This window comes from Taudactylus pleione, unplaced genomic scaffold, assembly GCF_031769625.1.
Source record: "Taudactylus pleione unplaced genomic scaffold, aTauple2 ptg000086l, whole genome shotgun sequence".
Classification (NCBI taxonomy): Eukaryota; Metazoa; Chordata; class Amphibia; order Anura; family Myobatrachidae; genus Taudactylus; species Taudactylus pleione.
Window position 1 is genome coordinate 6,275,347 of NW_028284488.1, and position 16,278 is coordinate 6,291,624.

The 16,278-nt window shown below is 42.7% G+C and overlaps 1 protein-coding gene across 1 annotated transcript in view; it reads right to left on the minus strand.

The window, feature by feature from the left end:
- Positions 1-249: 249 nt before the first annotated feature.
- Positions 250-16,278, minus strand: part of COPG2 (coat protein complex I subunit gamma 2) — a 120,867-nt gene continuing 104,838 nt past the window's right edge. Inside the window, exons 21-24 of the mRNA XM_088468689.1 lie at positions 9,102-9,199; positions 8,829-8,967; positions 7,981-8,079; positions 250-837 (exon numbers count right to left, since the gene is read on the minus strand). Of these exons, the coding sequence (XP_088324815.1) occupies positions 707-837; positions 7,981-8,079; positions 8,829-8,967; positions 9,102-9,199 (467 nt within the window). The 3' untranslated portion in view covers positions 250-706. The remainder of the gene's footprint in view (positions 838-7,980; positions 8,080-8,828; positions 8,968-9,101; positions 9,200-16,278) is intronic.

A 16,278-nucleotide genomic window follows, 5' to 3' on the forward strand; every position in this document is an offset into this window, starting at 1 on the left:
ATGTAACTGTACTATGAGATAACATTCATTTTTATTTTGATAATAAAGCTGCAGAATGATTATGGACAATATATATTTTGTAAAGATCAAGTGGAAAGTGGAAAACTGCGCAAATTATTTGATAAATTTGTTATGCTTCAAATTTGCACATCCACTCTTTCCCCACATAAAAAGAATCATAAATGAAGCCTAACAGATACTGTACCACCTTTTCCAAACGAGACAGAATTCATACATGTCACCCGATGTTTTCAAATGTGGTTTATTATATATCTATACCTTTTGAATGCAAACAACTGTAATTGTACATTACTTATGTTTTAGAACAATAATGAGTCAATAGCACTTTTCTTGGAACGCAAATACATTTTGATGTATTTAATGAATACCAGCTGTGCCAATGGATCATCTTGTGTGAGTAAATGGAGTGTAACAGTAAATCAGCTACTTCAGGTATAAAGGTAGTCTCTTAAGAATGATGAAGGAAAGTCTCATGCTTCATCTGGATAAAATGGAATGGACAAAATCCTGGAAAACAATGGCAGCTGGGTCTCTGCAGCATTTCTAGTTGTTACAGACCTGTTCATTGGTCCATTGATTATTTAAGACTCACAAGCAAGAAATACAACTCCGTAGTATTTCAGACAGGGGATTGAAAAAAAATCTTGAAATGTTCCTGGTCATGTAGGTCAGCACAAGGCACTGTTTACCCAACGGATGCTAGGATGACATCAGCTGGGGTCTCATGCGTGCTCCTAACTGTTACTTGCATGGTGACACCATCAGCCAAAGCAAGCCTGGATCTTACCAAAACTTCATGACCTCCTCGGTATACACCTACAGAATGAAAACGGAATATTAAAGGTAACCCATTTTCTTTTTCTAAGAATGCATGACACAAGGGTCTATTTCTAGGTTAACAGTTTATTCTAATGTAATCTCATACATATTAATAACAGTTTCTGGTGATAATGACTGAAGGAAAGAGGAAATTTCACTATGTTTAGTGCTACCAAGTAGAAAATAACAGACATATCACAATTGCCAAAGTCTGTTTATCCTTCCTAGCCAACAACTAGCTATTGCTCCTAGTTTATTTTGATGCCCCAAGAACCATCATTGCTTGACTTAAGATGCCAATATCTCAAATCACATAAAAAAATTGGATTTTGGTACCTACCGGTAAATCCTTTTCTCTGATTCCACAGGGGACACTGGAGGTGCTTACGCTGGGGTATAGAGGCGTGGATAACTGGAGCCGGCACTTTAAATAATTTAGAAGTGTGAAGCTCCTCCCGCTCTATGCCCCATCAGCCCTCAGTTTAGAAAATGAAGACCGAGAGGAGATGGAGAACAAGCGGAGTAAGAAAAGGAGAGAAGAACACACAATATATCATACAACATACAGAACAAGCAAAGCAGGCAGGCTAAGAGCGCTGAGGTGGGCGTCCAGTGTCCCCTGTGGAATCAGAGAAAAGGATTTACCAGTAGGTACCAAAATCCCATTTTCTCTTTCATCCACTAGAGGACACTGGAGGTGCTTACGCTGGGGACGTCCCAAAGTTTTCCCCATGGGCGGGAGCGCTCTGCGGCACCTGCAGAACTAGGCGGCCAAAAGGGGATGCCGAAGTAGCAAACGTATCAAAGTTATAAAACTTGACAAACCTGTGAAATGAAGACCAAGTGGCCGCACGGCACAATTGTGACGTGGAGGCTCCTCTACCGGCTGCCCATGACGCACCCACAGAACGTGTGGAATGAGCCTAATGGACGAAGGAGGCCGACAGTCGACACTAACATAAGCCTGATGAATAATCAGCCGAATTCAACGTGCCAAAGTCTGGTTAGACGATGGCCAATCCCTCCGAACAGCATCATAGAGGACAAAAAGCGACTGACTTACGGATGGATGCTGTCCTGGCAACATAGATGCGGAGAGCCCTAACCACATCTAAGGTAGAAGAAACACCAGAGTCCTCCACCAACAACGGTACCACAATAGGCTGATTGATATGCAAAGCCGACACAACCCTGGCAAGAAAAGCGTCTGCCGTCCGGCTTATAAGACAGAGCACCCACTTCTGAAACTACGAGCAGAAGCGAGAGCCAGGATCCAAAAGATTCAAACATGGACGACTGAAGAAACAGAAGCACTAAATTTAGATCCCAGGAAGCTATGGGCGGTACCAAAGTGGGCTGCACGCGCCAGACCCCTTGAAGAGACGTCTGCACCTCAGGAATGAGGGCCAATTTTCAATTTCCCTTGAAAGAAAATGGAAGAGGCAGAGACCTGCACCCTTAAGGTTCCCAGACGAAGGCCAGAATCCAGACCTGTCTGAAGGAAAAGCAGAAACCGGGTGAGATATGAGCACGCCAGATGCGATAATGCGCAGCCGAAACTGGCGAAAGAGCCACCCCGGTAAACGCAGTTGCGCTAGGTTGGGGTGTATGAAAGGGCCCTGCTGTAGAAGATCCGGGCGCAGAGGAAGGGAACACGGATTGTTTGACAATAGGGATCGAAGGTTCGAGAACCAACTTATCCAATTCCAGTTCGGAGCCACGAGAATTACAGAGGCTGTCGCTTGTCTTATCCTTTTTTAGAAGACAAGGAAGAAGCGGAATCGGAGGAAAAAAAGGTAAACGAAGTCGTAGATCCACTGACTTGTCAGAGCGTCTACTGCTTCTGCCTGCGGATCTCGAGCTCTTGACACATATACTGGTAGCTGACAATTCAGTCGTGACACCATGAGGTCCACCTGAGGACATCCCCATCAAAGTATCAGCACGTTGAACATGTCTGGATGAAGCTTCCATTCCCCGAAATGGATATCCTGTCAATTTAGGTAATCTGCTTCCCAGTTGTCCACACCCGGGATGAATACCGCCGACAGGATTACTGAATGGTTCTCGGCCCACCGGAGGATCAGAGTTACTTCTCGCCTAGCCATGCGACTCAAGAGTTTCTCCTTGGTGGTTGATGTAAGCGACGGCCGTCGCGTTGTCGGACTGGACTCCTACCGGATGAGCCTTTAGAAACTCGGTTGCCTCCATCAGAGCATTGTAAAGAGCTCTGAGTTCCAATGCATTTATGGCCATCTCTGTTCTAGAAGGAACCCTCTAAAATTCGTAATCGAGGACTACTGTTCCCCATCCTCGGAGGCTGGCATCCGTTGATACAATGATCCAGTCCCACACTCAATCTCCGGCCCGCTAAAAGATTTGTGGATACGTCCACCAGAGAAGGGCCATTTTGGTAATCGGGCTCAGACGGATCTGTTGATGTAGAAGCAGATGAGACCCTGCCCCTGTGCCAACAGGTTCAGTTGAAAAACCTTGGAGTGAAATCGGCCGAACTGTAGTGCCTCAAAAGCAGCTACCCTCTTTCCTAAGAGACAAAGAAGCATTAACGCCTTGTTTGGACTGAGGACTAGCTGAACTAACAACCGGATATCCCTGGCCTTGGCTGTTGGAAGAAAAATCCTCTGTGATTCCCTATCCACTATAATGCCCAGAAATAGAAGCTTCTGGGACGGATTGAGATTTGACTTCTTGAAGTTGATTATCCAACCGTGTTGGATTAGAGTGTGATAGGTCAGTAAGGCATGATCTGATAGAAGAGATACCGATGGAGCCTTGAGCAACAGATCATCCAAATGAGGGTATATGTTCACTCCTGAAGACCAAAGGAGAGCGATCATGACTGACATGATTTTGGTGAATATGCGGGGAGCCGAGGATAACCCAAACGGCAATGCCCGAAACTGGTAATGATCTTTCAATATGGCAAAACGCAGAAAAGCTTGGTGTGGTTCCCAATGGGAACATGGAGATAAGCCTCCTTGATATCCAGGGATAATAATAACCCCCCTGGTTCCAAGCTCGCAATGACAGACTGCAGATGTTCCAGTTTGAAATGATACATCTTCAGAGACAGATTTTAAGGACCTGAGGTTTAAGATGGGTCTGACCGCATTCGGTTTGGGCACTACAAACAGGTTTGAGTAAAACCCCATACCTCGCTGATGCTCCTGAACCGTAACTAGCACAGATGAAACTACTAGAGACCTGATAGCCTCCTGTAGAACTTGAAATTCTAGCAGGCGTGCTCCCACCGCAGGAAACCCCAGGTGGGACGGAAGACAGTCAAGCCACCCGTTTCTCAGCTGGTTTAGGCTTTGGTCTACGTGCAACCGTGTGTGGACGACCTCTACCTCTGGAGCCTCTCTGTTGTGTGGAAGCACCTCTGGCTCTACCACAAAAGGAATGAGGCGCTCAAAAGGAATGAAACGAAGGTCCAATATAAGGTCTTCTGGAAGCCGGAGCAGTAGACAGGAGGAAAGAGGACTTACCCCCCCTGGCCTAGGATATCCACTTGTCCAATTCCGGGCTATAAGCATATCACCAGTTAATGGTAAATCCTCAACCGCACGCTTGGTCTCAGCGTCTGCCTGCCAAGCGCGCAACCACAGAGCTCTGCGTTCAGAAATAGCAGATGCAGGTATGCAGGCACTAATCTGACTGATATCCTTAGAAACTTCTCCTAAGTAAACTGCAGACTCACAGATGTGTTCTGCTAGTAGACATAATTCTGCTCTGGAAGTACCCGAGTGTAATCAACTGGTCAACCCAGCAAACCACAGCCTTGTTAACCCAGGCAGTAATAAGGGTAGGTCAAAGCTGAGCTCCTGCTGCGGTATATGTAGATCATAGTGTTGTCTCAAACTTACGATCCGAAGGGTCCTTTAAAACAGTAGCTCCCGGCACCGGAACTGCTGTCTTCTTAGAGAGACTGAAATCAGACGCATCTACAGGAGGAGGTGTTTCCTAGTTCTCCATCATGGATGATGGAAAAGGGTAGCTAGGGGGAAACCTGCGTGGAATTTGGAACCGCTTATCCTGCTGTATCCAGGCCACTGATAACTGCAAGATTAGAGATTCCACCCCTCGGGAGGTGGACTCTTAACTCCTGAGGGGTTTCTTGTAAAACTACCTCCAAATCACCCTCTACGGTATCCTCTGTAGCGAGGAATTGTTCGTCCGACTCTTCTGACTGGAGAACAGTCAGAGTACGCTGTTATGATTTTTTTTTTTGGTAGGAAGTGGAGGGTGCAAGCACAGTTTTACTCTGAACCAGGGTGTATCCTGCCCATGGCGGAGCAGAAGAGCTAGTAATCGCCAACTGTGAACCCGTTGTTATTACAAACATCATATAACGTGGACCCAGTGGCATGTGGCTTAGTCTGTTTGTTGTTACACTTGGAACAGACAAACAGCTTTAGAGAAGCCTTGGTTCTGTTGGACATGGTACACACAGTCACCCAGAGAGACACAGCATAAAACAGAAAAGACACAGACCAGATAAACAAGAAGGCTGTGGGACACAGAGGAGGAGAAACCCCCCTCCCACAGATCAGATTCCCCTGCACTTACACCCCAGTTATTCACAGCCTCTTTACCAGGGATATATTCAGGGGATGTTGTCCTGCAGCACAGGAATGGCAGCAGAGGAATCCATCCTTCTGTGTTTTACACTGCAATCTCCTATATAGAGATGCAGTATGAGCTGCTGTGTAATGAAGAACGGCAGCCCTGCTGTATACAGCCGCTTGCCGTGTAGGGGAGAGACCCGCTCTGCCTTTAAGCTCTGCCCCCTTCTTTATGCCCTGAAGGGCTTTACAAGATGGCTTCTGTGGCCATTAACCTCCCCCCCGCGCGCCTCACACCGCGTGTACAGCGGGGAGAGTTAGAGCAGGTGGCCGCGTTTGTAGCGCACTTAACCTGCTGCCCCGCTCCCCTGTAACAGCGGGGAGAGGGATTGAGAGAGAGCCGCGTGAGCAGCGCTCTGCATAGGCTGCCCACGCCACTAACAGCAGGGAGAGTCGAGTGCCGCGCTAATCAGCGGCAGGAGGGACCGCAGGGAGCCGCGCTAATCAGCGGCAGGAGGGACAGCAGGAAGCTGAGCAGTGGGTGAAGGGAGATCCGGGTGCCGCGCTGTAGCGCGCTTCATAAGCACCCGAACGTCTCCTGTAATAGCGGGAGGAGGGAGAGCAGGGGAGCTGCGTGTGGCGCTCTGCATAAGCTGCCCAGCACACTAAGTTTATACAACGCTGGGCAGCGGTGGGGCTGGGAGCCGGGGGATGCGCAGGTGGTTACTCACTGCGTGGTCCCCCATAGAAGTCTCTCTGCAGCAGTCAGCACTTCTCTCTTCTTGTTGAGAATGTGCTGTGGCGGTAAGGAGCTGTCAGTGCTTTTAGTATAAGCGCTGTGCACTCCTTCCTGCCTCCTATAAGGACAGGTCGCCAGGTACCCCGACCCCACCTTTAGAGAGGTGGAGAAGGGTACCTAATATAGTGTCAAAAGATGTAAAAAGAAAACCTAAATAAATAAAATAGATGTGTTGCTGGAGCACAGCAGATTGTGACCAGCTCCGTTGGCACATTTTCTAAACTGAGGGCTGATGGGGCATAGAGGGGGAGGAGTATCACACTTCTAAATTATTTAAAGTGCCGGCTCCAGTTATCCACGCGTCTATACCCCAGCGTAAGCACCTCCACTGTCCCCTAGTGGATGAAAGAGAAACTTTACTATGATCCGCTAATCCCTCATGAATACAGCGCTAGTGTTTTGTGCCAATATCAGACTGCAACACTCGCACAAGCTAGCTGTAGGAAGGTGGTCAACAGCAGCTTCCATTGCATCAGACCCCACTATACACCATAGTCATTATAATTTATATATATATATATATATATATATAATATATATATAATCTTCATGGACTTCTCTATTCTGTCTCACATCTGCAAATCCTTCATCAACTTTTCAAGATACTGGCAGTTTTTATATATGGTTTTATTCTGTATTATTTGTCATTCAATGGTCTGCCACCTTTACAAATAAACAAATGATGATATACGCAGAGCATATATTTTTGTCCACTTGTGACGTAAAGGGCGTAACTGGGTGGTGATGGAGCATTCGCACATAGGCAAAGAAGCAGACAAAAGAGACAGATCAGAAGAATATGGCAAGGCCTTATGACTTATTATATAAACCAAGAGAAACAATCCACCAAAAACCAAACAGCTGCACATTGCAGAAAATTTAATTCCCTTCCCCCTTTAGGCCCGCTTTCAGTTAGAGGCGATAAGTGCAATGTTTTTGCCTCATTCGCCTGTTTTAAGGTGAAGTTATCACGTACTTTCACTTTAGGCGCTCCCACTTTTCGCCCTATTAAATTGCAAAACGGGACGTGCAAAACTAGCGAAAAGGTCTGCACCCCGAAAAAAGCGTACGTGACCCTAGTAATCAATATAGAAATGTTAATAGCTGTAATAAAAGTATTTGGGGTTCCTAAATTGAGTCAAAGGGATGTTAAATGCACTGTTGCAGTGTGAAAAAATTATATAAAAGGAATTTCTTTGGTGAAAAATAATTGCTGTAGTTAATTTGGGGGTACATTTAAATGGGTACTAGTATATTTAAAAAAACTTCTGCTACAATCCTAAAAACACCTGTCCCATCCATACAGTACCTCAAAATACCCGACCCAATACTTAAAACCCATTTTCAAACACTTTTTAAATTTTCACCCCAAATATGACATGCCTTTTTTTAGGGAGTATTAAGAGAATTTTTTAGTTTTCTTTTGCCTAATTAGTCATTAAGGGGCGTGCTCAAAGGGTTCTGAACCAAGTCCCCACATTTTTAATCAAAAATAGGGATTTTGCACATCTTTTCTCCTGCCTTTGGGTGGAGAAACTTTTTCGCCTGTTTTTGCCTATGGAGTTTTCGCCTAGTCGAAAACGTCCTGGAATTCAATAGGGCGATACTTCGGAAACAGGCGAAAACCGCGCATTGGCGAAAACTTTTCACCTCTAAATAAAAGTGATCCACAGTGGTTTATCCTCCTAGTGGCCAGGGTAGTAGAAGCTTACACTATGATAAAAATGAAGTACTGCAAGCATAGTTTCTTCTCACCTGAGAGATAAAGCACATGGGAGTTTTTGTTCTCTGGCACCTTATCAGACCTCTCGCATGGTTGCATTCCTAGGAACTTAATTATGTTTGTAACAGCATCTGCAGTGATAATGTAGGAATAAAATACAATGTGAATACTGGGAAATTGAAGAATATATCTTCTGAACTGAATTGGCTGAACTACACAGAGTCAGTCAGATAAATGTGTCTAGAAACATCTGTGTACAGGTTGAGTCTCCCATATCCAAAATGCTTGGGACCAGGGGTATTTTGGATAACGGAATATTCCGTTTTTTGGAATATTTGCATTTCATAATGAAATATCTTGGGAATGGGACCCCAATATACACACAGAATGTATTTATGTGTTATATACACCTTTATACACACAGCCTGGAGGTAATTTTATACAATATTTTCAATAATTCTGTGGCTCAAGCAAAGTTTGTGTACAGAAATGAAATTAATTTATGTTTCATATACACCTTATACACACAGCCTGATGGTAATTTTATACAGTATTTTTAATAATTTGTGCCTTAGACAAAGTTTGTGTACATTGAACCATCAACAATAAAATGTTTCATTATCTCAGTCATGCCAAAATGATTCCGTATTTCGGAATATTTGGATATGGGAGACTCAACCTGTATCATTCCTTTTTTCATGGACAATTTAGAATGGGAGGTGCAATAATTCTTCTCTTAGTGATTTCCTGCAGCACCGACACATCATCACATTGTGATTACTCATGAGGAGTCTTGTATGATAGCAGGGGAAGGTAACATTTATACATTTTGTACAAAAATGACATCTTAGGAATGATTACAGAAAATACATGATATTACCTTCAAGGGTCTTTGTAGTACTGAGAGCAAAGGTTTCCTCTTTTTCATATACAGCACCTAGTTCTTCCCATGCTGCACTAAAATTTGGTTTCAAAATCTTCTGAATGTGTTCTTCAAGTGTCACCTCTAGGTCTTCAAGCTGCATTAATACAGAATACATTCTTTGACTACAAACCCCAGTACATGACTCCCTTACTTTACAGGACTATGCTGTAGGTTTCCAGATTTTGTTTTACAAAAATACCCCATTCAACTGCTAACTAGATTCCATACCACATATTCATCACTGTAACCTTCATCGTCAGGGACACCGGTGTGAGGATCACAGTCTCTGACCACAAATTTCATTGTGCAGTTAAATGTGCAAGACACTGGAGAAAGGGGAAAACACATAAAACCAAAGGGTCAATAACCAAATCGCTGTACATAAATGTCAGATAACTGTAGTTAAGGAACCTATGTAAACATGCATAATTGGCCACATATTTGTAACAGCCATGAGGTACACATAATAAGAGTAACTCAAGACTAGCCTATGCTCATGTAACTTAGCCTTTATCACAAGAGGGTAAATGTATTAGCCTGAGATTGGCAGGCACCAGAAAATTTTGGGTAATTTAGCTGCTAGATTTAGAGCTCTAATAATTTAAAAAAGGCAAAAGCAATCTGTATTTGCCTTTTAAAATATTGCCACTTTAAATCTAGCATCTATATCTCCAAAAAACCTGAGGATATTACATTTAACTCAAGTGTAACAAACAGCATTGGACCCAATTTGTGATACACTGTGGAAGCAGAACAGTGGATGGATCATTTTCTGTATTCACAGCCGTAACATGTAGCACATCCTGCAGCAAAGACGTTTTCTTTCTTCCTATTGGGGATACAGCTACCAATGGGTTAAAGAGGCAGGCTAAGTAGCGGGGCACTTAGGAGTCAACGACTAAACAGAATTGAAGATCTTCCCCTCTACAGCCCCTCAGCAATTTAAATTAAGTGCTTATAGAGCCTGTGTGCTCTCACACCATAGATTTTAATTTGGCTTTACTTTCCTTGTTTTTTGTTTAGATTTGTTTTATGTTAACAGGAGGTGGTGAAGTCTAGTGGTCTTTTTAGACCCATCATCATTCCCCACTAACACTGGAGAGAGCAATGTAGGGATAAAATGTTACTGTACTGTAGTTGTCATCAATCGCTCCTAAAGACTGCAGAGAAAGTCTATAATTTATTCCAGGTGCCTAGCAAAGCTGTCTAATGGACAACCAGACTGACCAATTTGCAAAGTAGAGTACTGCCGCAGATGCAGCTAATATAGCTGAACCAGTGTCAACACTAGCTTAACCCACATTTGAGTTTACATACTTCATTGGGTGCTGAGGGAGGCGAGTTACAGTCCTTCTATTCTGTCTGTTAAGACCACAAGGGTGCATTTCACTTTCTTCAGTGACCCAGGTTGAATTGTGTGAGATATATTTTTGACAGCATAATGTCGACATGTTCAGTATGTTGACATTCTCAAAGTCGACAATTGTATTTTAAGCTAAAAACTTAACTCTATGCCTAACCCTAATTGCACCCTAACCGTAAAACCTTGTGCCAATATTCTGGCTGTCGACATTCACAATGTTGACATTCTGAATATGTCGACATCCAGAATGTCAGCTTTCAGTCCATGATGACATTATCGTTATGGTCTCTTTGCTGACATATTGACTACATACGCTGTAATACCTTGGTCTCCCAACTCCTGTCCTTGGGAACTCCTAACAGTGCAAGTTTTGGATCTCCTCAGTATCACAAGTAAAATAATTATACAGTGCCTTGCAAAAGTATCCCCCCCCTGCCTTCCTTTGCATTTTTCATGTTTTGTTGCCTCACAACCCGGAATTAAAATGGATTGTTTTAAGGTGTGCATCATTTCATTCACAGAACATGTCTACAACTGTGAAGTTGTGTTTTTTTTTATATTGTGAATCAAACAACATTTAGGACAACATAACATAAAACTTCAGCGTACATAACTATTCACCCCCCTAAAGTCAGTACTTTGTTGAGCCATCTTTTGCGGCAATTACAGCTGCAAGTCGCTTTGGATAAGTCTCTATGAGTTTGCCACATCTTGCCCCTGGGATTTTTGCCCATTATTCAAGGCAAACTGCTCCAGCTCCTTCATGTTGGATGGTTTCCGCTTGTGAACAGCAATCTTCAAGTCTGACCACAGATTCTCAATTGGATTGAGATCTGGGCTTTGACTAGGCCATTCCAACAGATTTAAATGTTTCCCCTTAAACCACTCGAGTGCTGATTTAGCAGTATGCTTCGGGTCATTGTCCTGCTGGAAGGTGAACCTCCGTCCCAGTCTCAAATCACAGGCTGACTGCAACAGGTTTTGCTCAAGAATATCCCTTGATTTAGCACCATCCATCTTTCCCTCGACTCGGATCAGTTTCCCAGCCTCTGCTGCTGAAAATCATCCACACAGCATGATGCTGCCACCACCATGTTTCACTGTGGGGATGGTGTTCTTGGGGTGATTGGATGTGTTGGGTTTGCGCCAGACAAAGCGTTTTCCTTGGTGGACGAAAAGTTAAATTTTAGTCTCATCTGACCAGAGCACCTTCCTCCATACATTTGGGGAGTCGCTCACATGCCTTTTGGCAAACTCAAAACGTGTCTTCTTATTTTTATCACTAAGTAATGGCTTTTTTCTGGCCACTCTTCCATAAAGCCTAGCTCTATGGAGTGCATGGTTTATTGTGGTCACATGTACGGATACACCAGTCTCTGCTGTGGAATTCTGCAGCTCCTTCAGGGTTACCTTTGGTCTCTGTGCTGCCTCTCTGATTAATGCCCTCCTTGCCCGGTCTGTGAGTTTTGGTGGGCGGCCCTCTCTTGGCAGGTTTGTTATGGTACCATGTTCTTTCCATTTGATGATGATGGATTTGATGGTGCTCCGGGGATCATCAAAGATCTGGATACTTTTTAGTAACCCAACCCAGAATTGTACTTCTCAACAACTTTGTCCCTGACTTGTTTGGAGAGCTCCTTGGTCTTCATGGTGTGATGCCTCTTGCCTAGTGGTGTTGCAGCCTCTGGGGCCTTTCAGAAAAGGTGTGTTTATACTGACAGAACATGTGACACTTCGATTTCACACAGGTGGACTTCATTTCACTAATTATGTGACTTCTGAAGGTAATAGGTTGCACCAGAACTTTTGAGTGGCTTCATAGCAAAGGGAGTGATTACATATGCACATGCCAATTTTCAGAATTTTATTTATAAAGATTCTTTTTTATATATATATATATATATTTTTTTTTTTTTTTTTTTTTTTCTCATTTCACTTCACCAAATTAGACTATTTTGTGCAGATCCATCACATAAAATTCAGATTAAAAAAAATAAATAAATTACAGGTTGTAATGTAACCAAAAAAGTAAAAAGCCAAGGGGGGGTGAACACTTTTGCAAGGCACTGTATATATTCCAAAGTGTCCGCACTCCAATAATTATCGGCAAAGGTGGTGTGCTCAATTAGAGACAAAAAGTCCATCAACATATCAATATCAACATATCAATAAGTAAAATCAGCACTCACCAGGTTTTTGATAAGATCTAAATATTTAATTACCACTCATAGGCAGAGATAATGTGCATGAAGTGGACGTTCCTCAGGACATAGCAGCAGATGTACACAAGTTAACAGCCAAGTGAAGAGTGAGTACCAATAGCGGACATAAATACCTGCACTGATTATCCCCAAGTCCGCCCCCTGGCCACAAAGCCTTCTGGGACGTCAAGACCATTGGAAAACCATAGCGGCAGATAACTTATCAAATATTGCTCCTAAACTACACCACCATGAGTATAAGAAACTGCTTGACCGAAGGGAAACAAAACCGCCAGAAAAAAAATGGACAAACAACAACAAATCAACTCACCAGCTACCACCGCGCCGAACCCGGAAGTAGCATGCGCTCCACAGTGGAACGCATGTAACAAACCGGAAGCGCCACAGCGCAGCCCCAACAATGGGTGCCCCCCAGTGGTCAAAAAACAACAAGCTCCCATAGCACAGTTAAAAAAATAACATGTACATAAATCAGTCTAACCTGGTGCGCTCCATATCTTGCAACGCAACCTAGAACATGATGTAGTAGCAATATTACTACACAATATAAAAAGATATACTCCTATCTATAATGAGATATATCAGCTTTGGATAATATGTCAGCATCACATAAATCACCCAAATAGTGAATGATCAACAAATAAATTAATAAAACAACTATATATATATATATATATATATATATATATATATACATATATATATTCAAACATAACAGAATTAGTACCCCTCAGAACCAAGGTGTCTAGTTTAAAGATCTATCTTGCTTCACGTTTATGCAAGGCAGTTTCACGATCACCTCCCCTCTTCAAACTTGGTATGTGATCAATTTTCATACATTTTAAACTAAAAGTTGTAAAAAATTTAACGCAACTGGTGTATCAGTTCTCTGTGTCTCAAGTGCTAATCTGATGGACGACCGATGGTTGGCCATCCATTCCCTGAAGCACCTCTTAGTCATTCCCACGTAATAGAGTCCGCACAGACAAATCAGGATATAAACAACAAAATCCATAAGGCATGTAGCTTATGTTTTATCCGTATTTTTGTGCAACTGTGGGGATGGAAAAAAAGGGGACCAATCAACAGTGACCTACATGTCATGCAGTCGGTACATCTGAAGCATCCTGTCCTCAGTTTGGGAAGCCAAGTATTATGTTTAGCTTCAGGTCTCAGTGTGGGTCACATCAAGAGATCACGCAAATTAGGTACACCCAATTCTGGGTCAGATGAATCAATAGACCGTGTTTATTCATAACATTATGAGAATGGTGCGAAGTCACATCAAAAGTACCGGTAAAGAGCATCCATGAAGGATCCAACTTAGGACCCTCTGTCAAACCTGTCTGTGAGTGCCGGGTTCTTGCTTTATGAAGACACCTTCGTACTGTTGTTAATGAGTATCGTCTAGCTCAGAGGTTCTCAAACACGGTCCTCAGGACCCCACACAGGTCACATTTTCCAGGTCACCTAGCTGGGCACAGGTGTCATCATTACTCACTGACACATTTTAAAAGATCCACAAGTGGAGCTAATTATTTCACTTGCACTGTTTGGGGTCCTGAGGACAGAGTTTGAGAATCTGTGCTCTAACTAAGAAACACTCAGTCATATCACGGATCTGTGCTTCAGCTCCAGTAGTCGAGGAATTATTCCTTAGGATACGCAAAAACTGTGAGATCGGCAAGTTTTCCTTCAAATGACTTGGATGTTGGCTCTTAGAATGTAGGAGTGTACTACGGGCAGTCTCCTTTCTAAAGCATATTGCCATCCTGATACACGGTGACATCTGAAAAGTTCATCTCACTCTGATTGTTGTGACTCGTAAATTTAATGGGGGAATCCAAATTATTAAAAAATTTAACCATGTCCATAAACTGAGCTGCTGTACCCAACCAAATCAAAAACAAATCAATAAAACGTTTGTAAAATAATATATTGGTACCAAACATCGGGAAAAATGTAAGTTTGTTAAAATTGTGCCATATACAAGTTGGCATACGCTGCTACGAGATTAGACCCCATGGCAGTTCCAGTATTTTGTACAAAGTAGCTACCGCCATACTGAAAATAGTTGTTGGTGAGAACTAATTCAGTTAACTCAAGCAGAAATTCAATGGGAGGACCCAGATGTCTATTGTTGGTTAGCACATGTCTAATGGCCTGCAATCCACCAGCATGTGGGATCATGGTGTAAAGCGAGGGAAACATCAAGCATCGCTAACCATATAGAATAAGCGAGATATGTCAATGACTTCAGACTTTCAAGAAAGTCATTGGTGTCCTTCAAGTAGCTGGGAATTTGAATAACAACCGATTGAAGGAACAAATCCACAAATATATATATATATAATATAATATATAGAGAGAGAGAGAAAGATAGATCATTTGTTGTAGAGCACCATTCTTTTGTTTTCACACATAAATCTATATATTTACTTCTATACGCATATTTCCTCTAAGCGCACCTTAATATCCACTGATTTCTTAATGTGTCAGCACTGCCATTCAAAGATGCTTGAAACAGTTAATGAAAAGTTACCTTTCTTTAATATGTCAGGGAAGCATCAGCAGCATTAGCAAGTAGGGCAATTCCAGGTGCTGATCTTTGGAGCACTAGAATATGGCGTTAGCAGTTGTTGTTAGGCATGCACTTTGGTTGAGGTTCTGGATGTGGCTAAATTATCCAAAAGGTCCTTAAATCCTTCGTTTTTAAAGATAGTCTGTTTTGGACAGTATTCTTTGTTAAGCCACAGGACATAGGTGCTACTTTATTTCAGTGAACACTCCCAGAGCCAAACATCAGGGATTTTGATCCTTACTTTAGAACATCTTTAGAGGTGTATAGCTATATTGAGGCCTTTGTCCCACCTGTTGGACATCGGAGGGAGAGATAGTGAATATACAAAAGCAGCAGTCTTCAAAGTCCTCTGATAAGCAGTCTGCAGGAAGAGTATATCTTGCCTCGTCTGTAGTCACAAGTAATCTTCAGCTGCTCTAGGACCAATGGATAAACTCCTCTCCAGGTGGTTAGGTAAGTGATAATTTAGTGAAAGGCTCTATTCTTTACATCTTTGAACCAATAAGCAGATAATTCCTTTTTACTGGTCTTCCCAGGAAAGAGCTAAAAATTCCTTCTCTGAAATGCTGTTCATTCTCTCCTCTTATCAGGAGTGATGCTGTGTGTCCTGGAGGGACAGTGAACTCATGGCTTTTCCTCAATCTTTTACTTTGTTTAAGACTGAACAACACTTATAATCCCAGCCTGAATATCTCACCTCTGGGCAACAGTCTTCGAGTGGACAGATTCAAGATGGAGTCCTTGTGTTCGATCGCTAATGGAGCAGAATATTTTCTTTCATCCATAGACACATAGGCTTTACATACCAATCTATGAAGGACAACATAGTCTCCAAGGCCTTACACCTTTTATTCAGTGCTTTTCCCATCAGACATGCCTTGGCATCAATGGTTATTACCAGTGCGTTGGCAAATTCAGCTGTTCTATTGATATTCAAAGGTGTCTAGATTGTTACCTTCTTAGATGACCTTATTATGAAGAAGATTTGGACTCCATTCTCCAGCAATGTTAGCAATTTTCATTACAAAATTGGAAAACTGGAAGGCAGAGTTCCTGAGCAAACAGACAGTTCTTACCAAAAAATAGTCCCTTCTCCAGGAAGTTTTCTCCAGACTTGAACAGGCCTTTCGCAAATTTTGATGTGATGGTCTTTCACCAAAACTCCACAAGAACCAGTTCTGCTTGAGCATAAACCTATATTTAGGTATTGACTGGACCAATGTGCACAAGTTACCCTCG